This window comes from Dermacentor silvarum, chromosome 8 (assembly GCF_013339745.2).
Source record: "Dermacentor silvarum isolate Dsil-2018 chromosome 8, BIME_Dsil_1.4, whole genome shotgun sequence".
Lineage (NCBI taxonomy): Eukaryota > Metazoa > Arthropoda > Arachnida > Ixodida > Ixodidae > Dermacentor > Dermacentor silvarum.
Window position 1 is genome coordinate 72,684,803 of NC_051161.1, and position 21,177 is coordinate 72,705,979.

At 43.7% G+C, this 21,177-nt stretch overlaps 1 protein-coding gene across 11 annotated transcripts in view; it reads left to right on the forward strand.

Moving 5' to 3' along the window:
• Positions 1-21,177, forward strand: part of LOC119461441 (syntaxin-binding protein 5-like) — a 53,972-nt gene that overhangs the window by 11,549 nt on the left and 21,246 nt on the right. For 4 of the 11 annotated variants that reach the window (XM_037722746.2, XM_037722750.2, XM_037722751.2 and 1 more), the window contains exons 7-19: positions 3,625-3,708; positions 4,440-4,566; positions 5,270-5,345; positions 8,015-8,169; positions 8,343-8,415; positions 10,950-11,100; positions 11,769-11,836; positions 12,108-12,148; positions 12,526-12,734; positions 13,535-13,660; positions 15,786-15,940; positions 18,361-18,449; positions 20,068-20,183. In XM_037722746.2, the coding sequence (XP_037578674.1) occupies positions 3,625-3,708; positions 4,440-4,566; positions 5,270-5,345; positions 8,015-8,169; positions 8,343-8,415; positions 10,950-11,100; positions 11,769-11,836; positions 12,108-12,148; positions 12,526-12,734; positions 13,535-13,660; positions 15,786-15,940; positions 18,361-18,449; positions 20,068-20,183 (1,470 nt within the window). Of the gene's footprint in view, positions 1-1,777; positions 1,799-1,945; positions 1,970-3,624; positions 3,709-4,439; positions 4,567-5,269; positions 5,346-5,525; positions 5,576-8,014; positions 8,170-8,342; positions 8,416-10,949; positions 11,101-11,768; positions 11,837-12,107; positions 12,149-12,525; positions 12,735-13,534; positions 13,661-15,785; positions 15,941-18,360; positions 18,450-20,067; positions 20,184-21,177 lie in introns of those variants that run through there. The other 7 variants (XM_037722747.2, XM_049672643.1, XM_049672645.1 and 4 more) reach the window with 6 other exon arrangements.

Genomic DNA, 21,177 nt, shown 5'->3' on the forward strand with positions numbered 1-21,177 from the left:
CAATTTGCTGCTCTTGTCTAGTGCTATCCTTGTGTCCATTTTCTACGCGTTTTGGCTCAGAGGGGACGTAGGTGTCATTTGCTTGTGGCTACTGTTAAAAAGGACTCATTCCCATTGGCACTGCTTGCAGCAGTTTTATTGCAATAGCAATTATATGGACCCTCCGAGCAAATTTTCAGTGTCGCCGTTGGCGTTGGCATTGCTGTGAGGTTCTATTTATAGGGCGTCCCAACTATCATGCAACAAGATTTCAAAATATGCAGATGCCACGTAGCTGGACAGAACCAAGGTAATGCTGTTTGCCAGTCGCTTGGAGATACTCGGAGTATTTTTTGCATTCTGCCTAATTAGATAATTAGTTGTAATTAATTAATCAACTTCTCAAATGTTATAATTAGATGGAAAGTGTCAATGAGAAAATTGTAGAGCAACATAAGAAACTACCGATACGGCTTTCTGGGGCTCAATACGTGCTACATAAAAGTGTTTTTCCGAGTGTGAAAGATGCCCGCAAATGCAGGCAAACTGCCTCGAGCAGCCAGTCGCGCTCATTTCATTTTCTCATCGACACTTTTCATCTAATTATCATATAGTTGATTAATTGATCACGACTAATTATATAATAAGGTGTAATGCAAAAAATACTCTGAGTATCTCCAAGCAACAGCAAAACAGCATTACCTTGGTTCTGTCCAGCTACGTGGCATTTGCATATTTTTAAATCTTGCTGCATGATAGTTGGGACACCCTATATATTCAGGTATATGTATGCTATATGCCATGCCATGCTATATGACATGAAGTATATGTGGGCTATATTGCCACACCATTCTATCACGAAAGTTGCTCATGCCAGGTCCTACATTCTTGGCAAAATTATTCCTCAGCATGTTGAGAATGACAGCCCACATACAAATGTCATAAAACAAAACACCAACAGCGCATGCCCTTTATCTCAAATCTTCTGAGACTTAAATATTAGAAGTGTGAAACAATGGCAGAGCTCAAACCTGAAAATGAGGTAATTTTATTTCCGCGACTGTGCACTACCTCCGTGGTCAGTCCAGGAAAGAGGTTTGAAACATACCCGATACGAAAAAGTGGTGGTAAAGTCGCTAAGAAAGATGTTGGCTTTAATTAATAAACATGAGTGAAATTGTCCGATGTTAGGATTCAAACAGAGGACCCTTACAACATCAGCTCGTTTTTATTAAGTCAGCTTACGTTTACTTGAATTCATACTGCCACTACAGCTACGAGTCTTACACTTCGTGTAATATTCTAACATGTTGCTATCGCATTCATTGCTTCGTGCTTATGGCGAAAGTGTGATGTTTTTTGTTACGTGAGCTGATTCAGTACTTACTATTCAATAATTTCTTAGTGTTAGTTTTCTGAAGCGTTTATAGTGCATATTGCTGGAAAGGAAGTTTTTGCTACCAAGATATGCTCACAGGATACCTGTCTTTCTGTAGCACTAAAACTCGTCTTTGTAAGGTCCTTGAAACCAGTCTTCCTAAAACACTTAAAGCCCATATTTCTAAGCATACCGCAACACCACATGCGGGATGCATCGTTGCTGTGCTGCTTTCATGCTCAAGCTGCGCAGTTGTTCCACTTGCAACTTTTTTTCATCATCGCGCAATGACAGAGATGAATTGCAAAAGAGCATTGTGCATTGTGTGTGCCCGAGGCATTGTGGCGGGTGGTTGGCTGAGCACACATTCAGGCCTGTTTCCACATGCACGTGCAGTTGCGTGTATGCATATTGGCGCGATGAGTAGACGCCGGTATGACTGTGAGACACCTGACCAGTTTTCTTTGTTGCCTTTTCTGCGCACTAGCGGAAATGCTTCATACTCACGGGTGTTAGTGGAATCAGTATATTCTTGCATTGAGGAACGAAGGGGAGCTGTTGGCCGAACGTACATTTGTAGCAGACCTGGGCAGGACACAGCCCATGGGTTGTGTGCGGCCCTCTTTCTCAAGTGTCCAGTAGTTTCTTCATGTATAAACTGAATGTCAAATAGTAGTCAATTGCGTTTCCGTACCTGAAGTGTTTTTAAGATACTGCTGTGTTTTTAAGATACTGTGGGGAGCTCACATGCATGCATGCAGCATAACTAACTGAAAAATTTCTGATCTGTACTGCTGTTGTACGTCTTTAATGATGCTTAAGGTGCAAGAAATTTGTTGAAATGAATCTTGAACTTGCTGCAGATTTATAGGCAGCTGAAGAAAGCGTTCTGGTCACAACACACTCCTACCAGTAACAATAACAAAATTTTATTCAATGTGGATAGAATTTTAATCGGTAAATAAGACCGCCCCTCAAAACCAATCCCAGTACCTCAAGCTGCCCCTAAAGAAAAAATATTGCCCATCACAGATTCTGCACAGGCTATCTTCTACACATGCAGTTGTGGAGGCATGGGGACTAGAAGTGAATTTTTATCTAGCAAAATTCTAATACAAAAACTAATAGGCTAAATAATTTATCCTATTAGTTTTTATCTGTAACCCCTAATATTAGGTTGTTGACACTAATACAGTCTATTAAGTCTAATAGTGTATTAATCTAACAACTCTGTTGGTGTAACGGCATGAAATCCAGTTGAATTTGCAACATTGATCCTCAAAAAATACACTAATTGACCTATGTATAATTATGAAGGTATGTATCCTCTTACGCTAGGTCAATGTTAATTGCAGAGCAAAACCACCTGAACATTACATTACGTCTACTGAATGCACCAGATACAGAAAAACGAAAAACAGGTAGAATTGCAAAAATTGCTAGAAGCATTTATTAGCACAGATTGTATCTTTACACATTCCCTTTTGAGATCTTCGTCAGGTCAGCAGTCTTGATTGCCAGAGCCTTTGGTCCTCTTCGACCAGAGGACTTCCTTTTCATGAAGCGGTTAAAGAAACCTGGGCACAAAAATAACCCACTTGTAGAAACACTTAAAAGCAGGGGTGCCAGTTCTACCTCTAAAATCGCGCTGAGCAGGATGCAGGACATACAGGACACACTACCTCTATACTGCAGCGGTAGCCTAGTGATAGAGAATCTGCCTTGTATCTGGGAGGTACTGAGTTGAAATCGCGGTACCGCCGGAAACCCACCATTTTGTTTTAATGGGTAGGGATGTTCCCTGGCCTGGTGCTCAGCTCTCGTGGGGGTTCACATCTTAAAAGTGGGCTTAAAAGAGATTTTCCGAGTAGTCACTGGGTGCCTCTTGTCCAACCACAGACGACCTTGACCTTGTTGAAGAGCATCTGTCGCGGCTGTGAGAGGAAAGTGCTCCTGCCGGGTACCTACCTGTAAAATAGGCACAAGCGCACTCCGGCCTGGTGCTCGGCCATTATGGGATCTGAATGCTCGGAAAGGGACGTTTGTCCCCAACCCGAAGGCACTCCCACCTCCTTATGTGCATTTGGGGTGCCACGTGGGAAAAGGAGGTTTGGGCCACTCCCACGGCGACAATATCCTACAATTTGTAGAGTTCAAGCGTATTTGTTACACATTTAGGTCGAGCTGTTGCAACCTTTATGCATTTATGTTACAGAGCTGCCTGTCATGTATGTTGCTCCTTTTTTTTGTTTTTATGAAATGTGCAGTTGCTGATTGGCTTTGAGACGGGAGCACTCGTTCTCTGGGACTTGCGCAACCGTTCTGCCGATGCAAGGTTTCAGCACTCTGAGGTAACGTGGCATCACGTGATGGGGATGTAGGTCTTGTTTATTGAAATGCTGTACTTGATGACAAGGGAAGATTAGTTTGTAGCAAAGTGCCTGTTGTACAATTTTATAGACAGGTGCTTATTGGCGTTTTCCAAAAATGCAGTTCCAAAACTTTTTTTTAGTTCCATTGAGTTGACCACTTGGGTAAATAAAACTCTCATGCCATTCAGGGATTGGCTTGCCAAAGTAATGGGACAGCTTGATTACACAACTATTGAAGCGTGCCTCATAGGCAGTGAAGATGTCACAGTTCTTTAAAGGATCGTTGAGACGTGCTTAACTTGCCTGTCTTTTTCATCCTGTACTGACTCATTCCCATACATTTTGTCTGCCTGCATTAGTAAGAAATGGTGTAAAATATCCAGCAATGTCCACTCATTACCATTACAATAATTTTTTAATGCCGTAGGATTTTCTCCTTGACTTGAACTTTTGCACTGCTTGCATCTTCGTCAAATTGAATTAGTACGCTGTTTGTATGTTATCTTGTATGTACCCACCCTTTCATTAGCAAAGTGCTGTAGTATGCAAGAATAGGCAAATAAGTAAAAAATACTAATATGGTGAGTGGTTCGAATGAATGCTAAGCTTTAGAACTGCTTAGCCAAGGTCTTTCGTGCTTTCTTATGCCTATAAAACGTGCATTTTCACGGCAGAAGTTGCGTGTTGCTCACGTAAGCTGTTTTTTGCAGCAGGCTCTCCATTCTGTGGCATGGCATCACGAAGGCAAGCAGTTTATGTGCAGCCACTCCGATGGCAGCCTCACAACGTGGAACATACGAGTCCCTGCCAAACCAATGAACATCATCTTCCCGCATGGTAAGATCTGCCGAGCATGTCAACATTGTGTCAGTTCTGCTGGCCCCTGTATTCAGTGATAGCCTAAGCATGCAAAGGCAGATACGCCACTATCCAACTCGGAGAATTTGTATCAGGATGTCTACCATCAGGAAAACCTGGAATTTTCAAGAAATGTCTTGGTTCTGAAAAATGCAGGAAAAAACAATTTTCACTCTGGCTGCTTTAATCGGGTAAATTGGTACCTACATTGGTTATGGTGAGGCTAGTGGTTTGCCAGAAGGAGCGAGATTCTCAACTGAACCTATGCAGTCCGCAAATAATGGTGTTTCTTGTTGGTTTTGTGAGTGTGAGCCTGTCCACGTGTTTGAAATATTGTGAAACACGTGGTTCAGTCAAATCTGATAGTGCTTCCCATCCGATTTACTGCTTGCTGCATTTGGTAGTTATTACAAATATGTTTTTATGTCTTACATTGTAAAGGCGAAATGAATTAATGGCCTTTATCCAGCAGTAGTGCCACAAACTTGCTTTGCATTCATAGCTTCTTGTTCGTTGCCAGAAGATGTAGCTCAGTGTTTATAGTTAGGTTTGCCCAGTGGAGAGAGAAAAATTTGGTCTTTTGAGTAATTTAAAATTTTTTTCTGCTTTTCACTCCTTCATTGCTATGCTAGTGTGCACTGTCACTTTTGCTTATTCTTTTTTGTTCATTTTTTTTTTTCAGTGCGGAATTCAAAAGAAGGCAAGCCTGATCCATGCAAGCCCATTTACAAGGTGGAATGGAAAACAATGAGGGGGGCGTACGTATCCGCAAGATGTCATTTTTAATCTGCTTTCTTCTCGCCGCTTTATCTCTCTTTTTTTTTTGTTCAATATCGAAGTTATCGCTTGTAAAACCCTTGTCACTGGGTCTATGTGGTTGACTGAAGTACAATAACTGTTTTCTTTTTTCCTTTCTGAACAGGAAAGCACGACATGCAAGTACCATAACAGAAATGATTTGCATGCTGCCGTTTGCCCAGGAAAAGATGTGTGTCTCACCTAGCCGAGGCCTTTCGCACTTTGCATGCTGTAATGTTTGACTTTGTCGAGTGTCGTGACGTGTGCCGGGTCAGCAGATTTCTAACATTCCGCTGAGCTTTATTGTATCCTTAAATGGTGGACTCCCATGTCTGAACTCTGAAAATTATTAGGTACAGAGCTCAGAGCTGTTAATATAGCTACATGGGAGTGCATGGTCGACACTACTGTCGACACTGTCTGCTGATAACTGCTTCCAAGAATCAATAGCACAGCTAATGGTGCGATATTTTTATGAGCACGACTGCCTAGGTCATCGATTGCAGTTAGTGCTTTTGAAAACTTCCTCGCATACTTTTATATATGGATGTGGTTTGAAGTTGCCCGAAGACAGTTGTCTGCTTCTAGAAGCACATGCTGCGCGCACCCTTGCCTATCGCATTGGTTATTTTTAGTAGATGACACCAATGCTGCTGTTGTACTCACGCTGGCATGTAGCTATTAACAAATCTGAGCTCTGGGTGGGGAGCAAAATAAACTGCTATTTCGTGCACTATGTACATGGAAAGTACCAAGCTGTTCGAGAAATTTGCATGATTAAGTATTCATAGTGTACTATTCGGAGTGGCAAATGTGCTAATCATTTGTGTTTTGTGTTTGTAAGAAATGAACAACAGAAACTCATTATTGTGCGGTTTATATATGTAGGAGCAGAATATTGTTAACTTTGAAGGCACTTGATTACATGAAAGAATGTATTTTTCAGCGATCTTTATAATAAATTGTACGTACCGCAATATCCAACGATATGCAGCCGTATAGCGACAGGCATTTGTTGATTCCTTGACGTTTCTGCTGCATATCCCATCAACATACTTGATGATTATGTAATGTGAGAAAAAGATAAGATTGCTTACAGGAAGTGAGATCACCAACAAGTTTCTTGTTGCAGTAACTTTGACTTGCTTAGTGAATAGTGAACCAAAGCTGGACCCAAGTTGGTGTTGTGACTGTCATTATTTTGTATGTAACTTTAAACTTTAAACGACAAGAGATGCACAGCTGTTTCATTGATGTTTTGAACAAATGAATACAAACACTTGCATTTGAGCTTGTTCGTGCCTAGTCATGCAAGGCAGGTGTACATTTGTAACCTGAGCAGAAGTTGCACAGCAATAGCTCGGGAGAAGTAATAACAGGTGTTGTCATGGAACAACGTAATGCTTATTCTTTTAGGTCACTGGCAATGTCTTGCTGGATATGCTCGTTCTTGTGTCATTGAATCTCAGTCGCTGATGAACTTGGTCACTTTGAAAGGTGAACCACTTATGACTTGTTACCAAAATTTACGACCAGGACATAAAGGAGGTAACACAACACATAACAACTGTTGTAGACGTACTCATGGGTCCTTTTCTGCCTTGGAATAGTGAAGGTGTCCGGCTCAAGTGAGGCAGTTGTGGTGTCTATGGCGGGAAGTGTCCCTCCCTCTATGTTTTCTTTATTTATTTTCGTAGATTTGGTTAGATATTCCCCACTGGCTCCTATTCGGAATATTGTGTGAGGGGGGATAGTACATTGGGACTGTAAAAATATAGAGCACATGAAAACAAGCAAACAACAACGAAGACAGTGGCGCACCGACGAGGGGGTTTCGGGTGTTGTAACCCCCCCCCCCCCCCCCTGAGGCCAAGTTAACCCCCCTCCCCCCACGCGTCAGCCCCATCAGTCCAACGTGTACCTTCAGTGCTTTGTGCACATTGTCATTACAATTCAGGAGGTGGCTTGAGGTCGAATTTTCCTGATGAACAAAAACACTCTATCATTCTCTTGTATTTATTCATTCACTCTGAAATTACTTTGCGTAAAATGCTGAATAAATAAACATCGTCATCATCTTTGGTGTCATTATTATTATTATAATTATTAGACATTTTATTTGCTGTTGGATTCCTCTGGCTAAAGCAAGGAGATTGCATATTATGCAAAGCGCTTGCTTCCCCCCCCCCTCACAAAAATTCAACCCCCCCCCTGGCAGAGATCCTGGGTGCGCTACTGAACAAAGAAACAGACGTTATACAAAGGCTGAATGCAGTAACAGGAACACCCTTTAGTTAATATAAAACGCTTCATTGTGCAAGAAAAATTTATTTTGGCGTGTTTTAAATGAAACATTTAAGCAATAACCCTGGTGTTAGTAAACGCTAAACAGCATTACAGGTGGTTAATATTTCATTTGTGAATGCAGCATGATTGGGGATGTTAGTAATACTGTCTGGGAGATCATTTTCGTTTGTTTGCTAGGCTGCATGTCACTGCTGCTTATGTGGCAACAGTCAGCGCTGGTTACCTATTGGCAAACCTAGAAATCGTCCTACAAAATTGAATTGCCTCTTATGTGAGTCACCTGTTATGCGTCTTATTTAAAAAAATTTTTTTTACTTTCCAGGGACTCTTTTGTTATCTTTTCGGGAGGCCTTCCCTTCGACAAGAGTGGCCAGACACCAGCCTTGACCGTTATTCATGGAAAAACCACAACAGTTTTGGAAATGGAGCACAACATAGTTGATTTTGTTACCCTCTGTGAAACCCCATTCCAAAGTGGTACGTTCTGCAACGTGCATGCGCTGTAATTTATCTTGACTGTTGTTCATATATACTGTGAAGCATTGCCTAGGTTGAGTGCCGTATAACTAGTCGAAATTTTGGCAGCATATAGAGAGTCAGCTCGGCTAATCATTGGCCAGACTTGCATGACAGATCTTGTTTGCTTACAGATTTCCATGAACCCTACGCTGTTGTTGTTCTTCTACAGAATGATCTAGTGGTGGTTGATCTCACAAGCCAAGGGTATGTTTCACAGGCAATTCTTGTCTTTTCTTTTTCGTATTTGGGTGCCACCAGAACACTAGGTTACTGTTATTGGATGAATTATGTTGAATTTGCTTCCGATATACCTAGATGCGTCAGTCGGATAATCTGACAAAACACCTGTCGTCTGTTGAATTTTAATGCAAAGGCACTGGAAGTGGATCTTTTGAGGTTTTGCATGTTGCACTTATCACTAGGGCTGCTTTACATCCGAAATTTTGAACTGTCTTTATCTGAGACTGCAATTGGCTTAGAGTGGCTACATTTACGGCCTGAATTTCCAAATGTATGTCATCTCCAGCAACCCTGATTCTGACCTCTTTCCTAACTCTACTGAGTGAAGAACAGTGCTGCGCTCTTGACTGAAGTACACATTGTGCGTCAATCATGCTTTTCGGCGATTAATCTGATAAGGAGTTGCTTTCGAAATGCTCCTCCACTTGAATGCCTTTGAGCAGACACTGAAAGTACCACATGTTTGTGCTGACTCAGTAATCAGTGAGAAAATTATTTAAGGCCACAGATCAGATCAATTGAGGGACAGCACTGGCCTCCTCTTAACGAAATTAAGGAGAGGCGTCGGGTGAAGGCCAATCTGCAGATGCGATCATTTCAGTGGATTCAGACAATGAACGGCATTGCCAATTCTTTACCTGGACTGAATTACTTGGGTTGTGAAGGGTAGAAAAAACTTGTGGTACCGACCAAAGTCTAGATTTAATAGATAAGGATGTTCTGCTCCCACACGGGAGCCTTGTTCACAGATCATTTTAGTTCACTGTTCACATTGGTCGGCGTAGTAACCCGTTTTTTCTTTTTCTACCCTTCACAATGTTTTATCCTGACCAGATGGGTTTCCGTCAAACCTTAAACTGCACTTACGGTACACTTGACTGGTTTCTACCGTGCTCCAACTTGGTTTGCAGTGGTACGGAGCCTTCTTGAGATAGAAACCGAACCAATGAAAGCTTGCCTGAGCTGGGTACAGTTAAACCTGGATATAACGAAATTGACAAATTCCCGAAAAACTTCGTCATAAAGAGGATTTCGTTATATGCAGGTTCGGCACGAAAATTCGAAAAAGAAACGCTTACCGTGTTTACTCGATTCTTACCGCTTACCGATGGCGTCGTAGCATCGTATAAGGCCCGTTTATAGTCCGAAGTTATCGACGCGCGGGCCAGTGTCGTTTGCGGCCAGTCACGCTATGCCGGTTGCGCTGAACCAGCCAAAACACCATCTCCTCTATACTCCGACGCGCGTGCCGTCGGCTGTTATCTTCAGAGCATGCGCAGAACGATCCAAAGCCCGCGCGTCGCTTTGAACGGCTATCTGCAACCGTCACCGAAGCGGCGTGGGCGCCTTTATTTCTACGTGCAAAATGGCATTGTGGGTCGGCGCAGTCAGCGCGACCAACGCGCGAATGGGTCAGGAGCCAATTCGGCGCCAGGCCCGTCGGGGCGCGTCAGAAGCTGCCGGTTATGTTGGCTGTGCCAGTGCGGTCGTTTTCGCCAACATGACATCGGACTATAAACGGCCCTATAGTGTCACCTAGTGTCAGGTTAGTGAAGTGAAGCGCAGAGACTTGCGCAGTAACCAAAGAGTGGCGCTGCCAGCGCGTTGAAAAAAAAAAGTTTTTTTTTTTCGGCAACATCAACTGAAAAAGGACAGTGCCGGCTTGGCGGGCTAGGCCAGCTGCAGCAAGTGGCGAGATCAGGTGTGAATGAAGGGAGGGGGAAAGGTCACGCCCGCGGCGGCAAGATCACCGGGTCGAGGGATGCAGGCCCGCCTCGCAGTCGTCGTGAATTAGAGTGTGCCAAGCGTGACACCGCCGCTTCGCATTCCATTGCGGCGGAGCAGGTGCTTCCAGTTGCTGCTCCCGCAAAAATGACAAAATTTGGGGCGAAATCTCTAGGTTGTCGGTGGGGAAAATTCGTTATTTCGAGGGGGTCTCCTCGCTGCCACTTCGTTACGTAGAGGTCTCAAATACATGTGCTTCTATGGAGTAATGGCGGGGAATAGAAAAACTTTGTTATATCCAGGAATTCGTTATATGGAGGTTCGTTATAAGCAGGTTTAACTGTATTAAGCTGCTTCTAGAGCAATCAAAGGAGCCACGTAACGAGAAATTTGTCAGATCTAGGTCACGCTTCCAGCTTGAAGATGAAAGCATCTCCGAGCACTCTGAATAAAACAGGTGAACATGTTGTAAGTGATCATTTTCGACCAGCCAATTGTAAAGCATGCTGCCAGAGCACTCTAGAACACTTGAAAGTGACCACTCAAATCTACCGTTTGTCTCATCACAAGCACTAGCGATGCTCTTATAGCTAGTCTGCGATGCCCTTATAGCTAGTCTGCGATGCTCTTATACAGTGCATAATTAGGTGTCACTGGGCCACTTTGTGCGTGGCATGCAGAGTAAATAGGAATACATACTGTCTGTTACGTGAATCCATCTTTAGTTACCAGTGAGTGCGTTTGGTGACAACATCCTGTGTTGCTGGTTGCAGCTACCCGTGTTTCCAGAACCCTTACTCAATGGACCTGCATGAATCTCCTGTCACCTTTTGTACCTACTTGGCTGACTGTCCGACAGACCTCATCCCTGCTTTTTACTCAGTGGGCAGCAAGGCCAACAAGAGGGGAGGGTTCTCGGAAAAGGTGCGCACATTGCATTGGCTAAATGACCTCCACTTGTTTGTTTTTAGTGCAGTTACATACATTGGATATGATTATGCTGATGATGATGCATGATATACTAATGCCGACTAAGTGAGGACATCTGAGTCCCTACAAAAAGTTGAGTTTAGCTAATGTATTTAGTTAGAAATAAGGAAGAAACAACATTATGTTGCAGAATTTGAAGCGCTTGTGAAAAATATCAGTGCTGTGTGCTGTCTTCATAATGTGTGAAAGCATGCTAAATGTGCTTATTACTATGTACTGGTGGCCTCTTAGGGAGAGCTTGGCTAGCTGTGACTGAATAACATTTGTTAGGCTACTTGTTGGCTTGAGATCACCTTCAGAGGTGATATGCTTCAATAGTACTGGATACATTTCGTTTTATTGCAAGCTGTGCGTACCAGCAAGATAGAGCTGAAGCAATTTTGAATCTGCAACAGAAGTTGCACTCGGCGCATGTGTGCAAAAACCTACCCTCTTCTAACCATAATAAGACTTTTAGAAAAGCAGTTGCACGGCCACAGCTGTTATCTGTGGTCCTTGAGTTCCATGTTATCAAAGCAGGATTGTCAAGCAGGATTGTCTAGCATCAGATGCCTGTACTTGAGCCTTATGACTTCTGACCCCCTTTCATCTCGTTTCCACAGGAGTGGCCAATCAGCGGGGGTGAGTGGGGCACATCAACAGTCAGCTATCCTGAAGTAATCATCACTGGGTAGGCTTCAACTTTTCACTTACTGAAACTTTTGCTACATGGATGCCAAAGGTGTGAGATATCTCTCAGTATCGCTTGAAATGAAAGCAGTACAGCTGTACTAAAGTTTGAGCATAGCTGATTATTCTTGTTAGCATATGAAGGACATGTTAGCTCAGGAGTGACAGAGAATTTATATATTCAGAGCATGTGAAATGGAAATTGGTCTTCATTCATTGTTTTCTATATTTTTGAAAATGGTGCATTTATCTTCGTAACCTTTCTTTTCCAGGCATGCTGATGGCTCCCTAAAGGTGTGGGATGCATCTTCAGGTAGAAACTGTTTATTCAGATTAATTTTTTAATGTTTACTCCTCATGTGCAAGCACGTGAAGACAAGTCTGGGGCTTTTTGGTGACACGTGATACTGCTAGCTATGTTTGGGCTCCCGATAGCCCATTATGCTTGACCTCCTCCATTTTACTAGCTCTCCATAGCACACCCAGGTTTTTGTTGATTATGAAACATCAACTGCTTCCATGCCATACATAGAAATGAGTTCAGTAGAACCATCGTTTTCTTATCAATGCTGTTGTGTATTTCCATGCATTGTGCTTTCCTGCAGTATACGTACACTTTCGAACATTCCATATTTGGAGCATTCAGGTCACGGTTAGTACCACATTCAGGCGCTGTTTTTGTGCCTACAGTGACGCTTCAGGTGTTGTACCGGCTGAAGACCTCCAAGGTGTTTGAGAAGCCCAAAAGCCGTGGCAGTCAGGAGGTGCAGGATGAAGACCCCTTTGCCGTGGAGAAGGTGGCCTTCTGTGCAGACAGTCGTCTGCTGGCTGTGGCTGGCTCCAGCTTCTACGTCATTGTGTTTGTGTTCAGGAAGCAGGAAGCCTCTGTAGAAGTGGATGTGAGTGCGCAATGTGTTTTGCAGCTCCTTTTTTTTTTAACCATGTTTGGTGCTTTTGTAAATGTGTGTGCATGAATACTTGCGCAGTGAGGAGCCGTCCTTGCCACACTAGGTGGTGATCTTGTATGCATTCTGTCTGTGCATGGTGACCCTTCCTCTCCTAGCCGCTCGCATCCTTGCGAGGCCAGTGGCCTGTTTGCCAAGGGTGCTTCACTTTGCTCAGATGTTTAAGACAAATGTGGTACAGCGACATTATTAAAAGTGTCCAGTGCTTAGTAGAATAGAGGAAGGACGGTAAACGGATAGAATTCAACAGAAGGGCTTTATACTGTCTTCTTTCCTCTTGCGCTGCAAATTTTTAATAATACACATTTCCAGCTAACCCAATTTTCTCTATTGAATACTGCGGTACAGCCCTTGCCACGCCTAGCCGTGGTGCATGAGGCAGTTGTGAAATAGATTAATGGTGAAACAAGTGAAAAGATAGTGGCGACTATTTGCTGTCCACACAGTTTAGTTACTGAAGGTTTCACAGCCATCCCCTAACTTTTACATTAGGGTCACATTTACTGCAGTAACCTCAGCAGAAATTTTGCCTTATTACTAATAAATTTTCTTTTGTGTGGACACGATGAAGGCTAAGTAGTTGTAATGTTTATCCTTTTCAAGCTGTGAACAAATTGTGGATTCTGTTCTCATGCTTGCTACGGCTATGGCGTTACAGGACTCTTTCTTGCAGATTGAACATAAGCAGGTTGTTTGTCTGAACAGCGCTCATTGCATGTAGCATTTCTCTGCAGGTTCTCGAGACACCGATTCTCTACGAGGTTGATGACGACGGTGACTGTTCCCCTGAGTGCGAGTATCAACGTCAATCTTCGCAGCAGGGTTCCTGCCCCAGTGCCTTGGAAGAGGGTTGTAGAAAGGCAAGTGTCACCCACAGTCTCACTTCTGTGCACATGGTGTTGTAAAAAAGAAAGGCGAGAGAGAGGAGTGGTGCATTGGGCACTGCTGAAAGGGAGCCTAAACTGGATACACAGTATGAATTTCTTGCACACATTTTCTCTCTCTTTCTACTGGCCTCTTAGTTCCTTGTATTCATAACTGAAAAGCAATGCTACAGATGATGAAAAAAAAAAAAAAACGGTGATGGGTAGTATGTCAAGTGGGGTTGTCCCTGTGTTATCTGTAGCGCTGCTTTCCAGTGATGAATGCGAACCAGTTCAGCAAACATTCAGCTTAGTTGCTTTTGTCCGACTCTTGCAGTCAGCCAGCAGCACTAAATTTCCATAATCCAGCAGACGCCAATGGTCAGGTGCCAAGACATACAGAAATGCCATGGCTTGAAGTGTTTATTGTGCCTGGTTTTCCAGTTTCAGTGTCTATGTCACAACATGCATAGTTGGTTGAAGTGTCAATAGGAATAGACGTATATTCTATCATTATCATCATCATCATGTGCACATGGCCTGCTGCGCTTCAGTAAGCATGCTCTTGTGCTCTGGCCTTTATGCCACTCAATGCTGCAGTGTCCTGGTCGCCCTTCACCTTGGCCCAGCTCCTTCATACATGTTCTTTGCTGTCTCACCGACACCACAGGGTTGTCTCGGCTTCAGTAAAGACAAAGAAAAAAAAGGGTGGTGGTGTCATTAAGGCCTCTGATGCATTGTTGTATCTCTATAAAAGCTTCGAGAAGCTAGACCAGCTTGTGTGCGTGAATGAATGCTGAGTGTGGGCTTAAAGTAGCAAGAAAAGTGCATGTGGCAGGAAATTGGAAGAGGATTTTATGGCTGCAAAGACTTTAACGAGGCTGAAAGTTGAGAAAATTGGTTTACGTTCATGGTGCAAAGCAGTGCTCGTATGTGTGTTTCTTCTGTCTCTCTATGCTCATTTTGTGCTGCTTGTCACCGTGACTGCAAAGACTTGTTGGCTTGTGCAGACACTCACTTATAGAGTGCACATATCTAGGCCTTATAAGCTGTACATGCCATTAGTACTGGTGCTAATTATGTCTGCTAAAGGGTTTCGCTCGTTGGTTATCAACCATATCGTTGGAAGTGTGAGAAAGGGAGTACTTGCTTTGAGCAAGCTTATTCAGAAAAGTTCCTGAAGCAGGTGAAATCAGCATTAGCATATTCGACTGAAAAAGTTGTGTGATCTAAAGACAATGTTTTGTAATTCAGTCTCTGCTTTTTCCAGTTTGCTTCTTCTTTTGCTGCATCTAAACGTAAATTATTGTTAATAAAATGCATATGTATCCTACATAAGGTGTGTTCCCAGGGTAATTTTTAAAGGGACACTAAAGGGAAATATTAAGTCAAGTTAGATAAAAGAATTAGAGTTCTGTAATAATGAATTCATCATTCTAGAGCTTTTGTAAGCGAGAAAATTGAAGTTCAGAACCGTGAAGTGGCACCACCTGTTGTAGACTATGGTACCTCATGGTTGGGGAGTTACAAGCCGTACAAGAAAACGCAGAAAAAACACTGTCTTGTCTGTTTCTCTGCCTTTCTGTCCATGTTTCCTTTGCACTGCTTGTAAATTCCCAATGATGAATACCACCTACCAACTTGGCCACCTTTCGGTGCTTATGGTACCTCTTCTGTGACATCAGCTTGCTGATTCACAGAAGGGTGGCGTAAAGGAAGGTCACGGGGAGATTACGCTACTCAACTCATCCGTTTTGGTGCGGGCGGGTCACATTGAGGAGCAGCAGCAGGACCTTCGGCGGCAATTTTCTATGCAACAGAGTGACATATTGGCACACAGAAAACTATAGTAGACTTCTAGACGAATAATCTGTCCATCTAACTCGACTTAATATTTTCTTTAAATGTCCCGTTAAGAAGGAATGCATACTATTTCCCCCTCTCACCTTCGTTGTTTTTTGTTTTTTTCTAGAGTTTTATTAAATTTAATGTTCACAGGTTTGCAGGTATGAGGATATGATGGAGACTAAGATTAAAAACATAGAGGTGAATTTCTTGCAGATGTATGTTGCAATTCACAGATGAGCAGGATTAATGATTCTTTGCCGGTTCTCTTACCCAGGCTGCTTCGGAGCACTACACCTCGTTGAACGTCAAGTCGGGCCCACAGAAGTGGGGCACAGGCTTCCAGCCATCCTTGGTGTGCATGCTACCATGGGTGCGGGGGGAGACGCCTGGACACATCACTTCTCTCAGCGTCAACTCTACGTACAATCTGTACGTCCCACTGCTGTGCATAACTCCTGCCTGCTTGCACGGTGGAGTCTTGCTATAACACTGCCTGAAAAACTGCAACAAGTGACTAGAGAGTTTTGCACGTGACTCAATGAAAATAATAAGCGTAGAGCTTGTTGAAAAATGTATATAACTTGTCACCTTGTCACGTTAGTATCATCATTGTCATCAACCTATTGAAGTCCATTATGGGATGAAGATATCTTACAGTGATCTCCAGTTACCCTGTCCTGCACCACTGGCTCCACCCTATGTCTGAAAATTTTCTTATCTCAGTGCTCCACGTAATCCTCTGCTGCCTTTGACCGCACTTTCGTTTCCTTGACCAACTCTAATAGGTCACCAGCTATCTTTGTGATGACAGGTTCTTTTGTTTAAAGGTTTCAGACGATTCTCTGAGGCGGAGCCTCCTAGAACACAATTGAGGACAAAGCCGTTTGTCGGAGAACACACAGAAACTTTTAATAAACCCTTAAAGAAATATTACGGAAAAAGAAACACACTCAGAGCACACTCATGATATTAATAGCATGCGAGTCTGGGATGAGGTCGTTTGTGAGGGCGCGTACTAGTTCGTAGAGGATGAGAGGCGGCAAAACAACGAAAGACATGGCATTCGTCTCACCAAAGGTCGGTGTATTGGACCGTTGGGCAGGCTGATATAATCTCGACCGGGTGAGGTGGGTCGTCACCGCAGGAATCAGGAGACGACGATGAAGGCGGGCATAGTGATGATGAAAAATAGAAAAGATTGTATTCACTTCATTGGTACATGGTTTTGACTCTATCCGAGTCTCGAGCGGTTCTGATTAACACGGGGGCCAGGACGGCCTTAAATCCCCTCGTGGTGGCCGGCGTTTCCTTCGTGGAAGTCCTCTCTCCGGTGGTCAAGTTGACGACCTCCTCGCCCTCGGGTCCTCCTTCTTGGTAGCTCGCCGTTTTCGTCTACTCTGTAGAGGTGAGAGCTCTCTCGGGGCTGAAGGGGATTATCTCGTCACGGGAAAAGCGCTGGGGCTTGCTTCCCACATTGGAGAGATACAGATTCCAGGCATAACCTGGCGATGACTCCTTCGGGGAACTTGTGGAAGTGTCAGACCTCTGTCGGGTGGTCAAGTTGGCGACCTCCTCTCCCTCGGGTCTTCCTTCTTGGTAGCTCGCTGTTTTCGTCTGCTCCGTAGAGGTCAGACGCTCTCTCGGGGATGAAAGAGGATTATCTCGTCACGGGAAAGGCGCTCGAGCTTGATTCCCACATTTGACAGGTGCAGTTCCAAGCCGATCATAACAAGGCTACCGAGCATAGCAGCTCTGGCTTGGAGAGAGAAGGCAGGCGTCTTGGCGGCACAGGCAGATGGCGGCGGCGTTCTGGCCAGGCAGCTGGGCGTGAAACTCGGGCCCGTAGCCCGACTGGTCCTATTCTGCCCATGGGCGCAGAAGCTCGCGGCCTCGGGCAGCAATTCATGATAGGGTGGAGTGGCGACGCCCAGGAACGGGTTGGCAGGAGGCCCCAGTCAGGTGAAATCCTAGTGGCTCCGGTCTGGAACCTGACAGCCCGTCTTCAACTCCCGGTCCGGTGGCCGACCTTCTCCTGGCGTCGCTTCCTGGAACTCTCCCCCTTCTGCCAGCGTGGCTCGCTTTTCCGCCGCTCTGGCCAGTTCATCGTTTGCTCATTCGCCGCTCAAAGCTTCGTGGTCTCTTGCGATTGGATGCCTTTTTCTTTTGGTTTTTTCCGAATGTTCATATGCCGGACGGTCTTCGACGTCATCGTCTTCCATCCAGCACGGAATTCACCTCCGCGCGTGCACTCTTGTCATCTGCTTCTTGTTTATATCCATTCACCGCACTGTGTCGTGCACTCCACAAACCACAATCCTCTCAATGAATTTCAGGACCCCTCCTGGCTCCACTTGCTCCAATTTTTACTTTTTTTTATTCTCAACTAGAGTATAAATTATCAGTTACTCACATTTTCTGTTTGATCCATGCTGCCGTTCATATGTGTTACAATGTGTGGGTATACCATGTGTGGATTTACCATGTGTGGGTTTACTGTGTGTGGGTTTGCTGCGGGCGGGTTCACTGTGCGTGGGTTTACTGTGCGTGGGTTTACTGTGTTGGGGTCTACCATGTCTGGGTTACCAAACTTTTCATAGTGAACAACAGCTGAACTTCGTCCTCCTTTGTCCCTGTTTATAGCACAGTTAAAATCTTTCCAATATGAACTTCAACCAACTAGCCCAACTTGGTGCACTACTGCACTTTGTGTCCAGTGCATCCTATTTCATGTCATGACTGTCTTGTTTTGCGCTATAAAAGAGCATGGTCGATACTGAAGTCAGTGTTCTTGTATTTTTGCTTTCCTGTGCCTAAGCATCTGTGTGCTTATTTCTTTTTTGTCTTTGCAGACTAGCCTATGGCAATGAGTGTGGCCTGGTTATTGTGGACCTTTGTACGAAGACCTGTGTATTAAACCTTGGTACCCCCGATTTGTATGGTGAGTAGTTTACTGCAGCAGTTTTTGCCCTCTCTTGGTTTGTGCTGTGCGAGAACATGCCATGTGTTTGAGTTTTCATCACTTTTGCACTAAAGCAGTCGGCAATGTACGATATTTGTGCCAATATAATGTGAGTTCTCTCTTTTTTCTCTCTGTAATTACCATCCTGAGAAAGCACCTCACATTATATTTGCAACTATGCTTTGCGTATAGCGCAAGGTTCTTGTTAACCCCCAAGTTTAGCTCAACCACTAGGCGACTAAGCTCTGTGGGAAAGCCAGCTTCTCGGGATGATTCTTAAGAGCACACAGAGGCACATAAGGAGCATTGAACTCGGGTCGTTGAGGAAAGGAGTGCTCAACTATGTGCTATGAACAGGAAACAGGTGATAACGCAAAGCAGCCATACGGTGGTCCCACTTTAACAAAACCTTATCCAGAGATTGCAGGCCCAAATTAACCGTCAGTGCCACTACTAATGCTGTGCGTGTCTACACAGCTGCATCTCTGTTGGTGCAGCTGTGCCAGCATGCCTGCATCAGGTCCCCAGGTAATGATCGAGGTCCTTTTAGAATGTTTGGCATGCTGGGCGATCCATTACCGCGATGCGTGCCCGCACATGCTCTTGTGTATGTGAGAATGGTCCTGCACAGATGCCTGTCATTGTAATGGGTCATGCATGACACTGTGATAAATTGCCTTATACTAAACCCAGAGGTATGGTCGCGTATAATGGCTGTTAGTTCACATTATAACTACAATATTATTTTTTAAGTTGCCAGAGCCGTCAGAAGTACACCTCCTCATTTTATATTTGATCAAATATGGTATGTTCATCACCATGGTTTTCATGAAAATGGTGGCTGGGATGGGGGTGATAAGACGATGATGATACTGACCATCACATGGAAACAATCACCTTTATGTTGGCCGCATTTCGATGGGGGCGAAATGCGAAAACACCCGTGTACTTAGATTTAGGTGCACGTTAAAGAACCCCAGGTGGTCCAAATTTCCAGAGTCCCCCACTACGGCGTGCCTCATAATCAGAACTGGTTTTGGCACGTAAAACCCCATAAAAATAAAATAAAATTTATGTTGGTGGCCATAGATGCTTCAGCCGGTGCTTTCTTTGTGCTCTTGGTGCTCCTGTAATGCACCTTACAGAGACAGAAAGTGTACTTGAGCAGTGATTCTGGTGCGTAGTTAGTAAATAAATATGACTGATATACAAATACGAAGGAAGAACACAGCAGAGGTCATGCATGAAACAACGTATTATGGAAAGACTGAACCAAAATAAAGCAAGCTTCATTGTTAGATTACTTTTTTTTTTTGCCTGAAATACCCGAACGATTAAAGTGTGTGTTGTGTGCTTGCCAAGAAATTCACTTGTGTCCATACAGAGGTGTCTTCCTGATGTGGTATGGAACACATCAAGTGTTTGCTCAGAGCCACTAATTAGGACAATAACACTGCTGAATATGTGGTGGGTGAGAACTGTAACATGCCTTGCGGTGATGCCACCAGAAGTGCTGCTGTTCTAGGGAGCTTTTGGCGACTGTTGAGAGCTGTGCAGTAAGGCCACCTTCTCAGGGATGTGTCTGTGCTGTCCACAGGTTCGTCTGACCCCTACCAAAGAATTGCCCGATCACCCAAACGGAATGCAATACTGCCTTCTTGTGACAACAACTCTGGTGAACAAGAGCAATGTCGTTCTCCTACTGCCGACCAGGTCAGGTCTTTGGTGCATTGCTTTTCTTCACTTGAAATCTTAAGTGCCTTGTTTTGTTTTGTGGCAGTGTGTCTAGTTAAGTTTAAGTGGTCACAACCACTTCTTTATGTTATGATGCAGCCGTATTCTTCAACTGTGGATAATCTGGCTCGTTTTTGCAAATTTAACTTATGCTAGTGCTTACTTATATAGGAACCTGGGTTCTTATCAAAGCAGTTTTTTTTTTTTTTTGCCAGCCTCACTTTATAAGTCTGCTTGGTTGCTTGAACTCTGAAACTGCATTAACGATATTGAGTTTACAGTATTCTCATGTGATGAGCTCTGTATGAAAAAGCTATGTTGTTGTTTTCTCCTGCATAGCTTGAGCCATGATAAAAAATGAGAAGAGAAAAGCATTCTATTATGCATGTATTTAAGTGATGCTATGCAGAATACTATTATTAACTGGTGGAGTGGTGGACACTAGCTGTTTTAAGCACTGAGTAAACCATGGTCAGGGTTTGTGAGATTTTTATACCCAGGTGCCCTTTCAAAAATGGTAATATCAATGGTTTCTTTTGGTGCCTTACAAATGTCTAATTTAAACCTGCCATGTAGGTCTGATGCTTGGAAGTTGATTAGCACTAACTGTCTGGCCCATTTATTTAATTTAAATTAATTTAAAATTAATTTGCATGTAACAGCCACCAACAATACTGCTTAAATTCTATCCCTGCAACATACATCAACTTATCCTATAACTTGGCTCAAGCTAAAAAATGACAATCTGTATTCAAGGTGTTTCAGCAATGACTATCTGCAATGATTAAAAATTGGAATTTGAGACGTATTTTTGCTGGTCAAAAATAGCAGTTGCGGACATAAGAAAGCAGTTGTGTGCATGTGAAATATAACTGTTGTGGACATGAGAAATTATGTGGTGATCACAATAAGCTAGCTAGTTGAACTAAATTACATTAACTTTTAATAAAAACCAAGGTATTTTTTTTTCTAC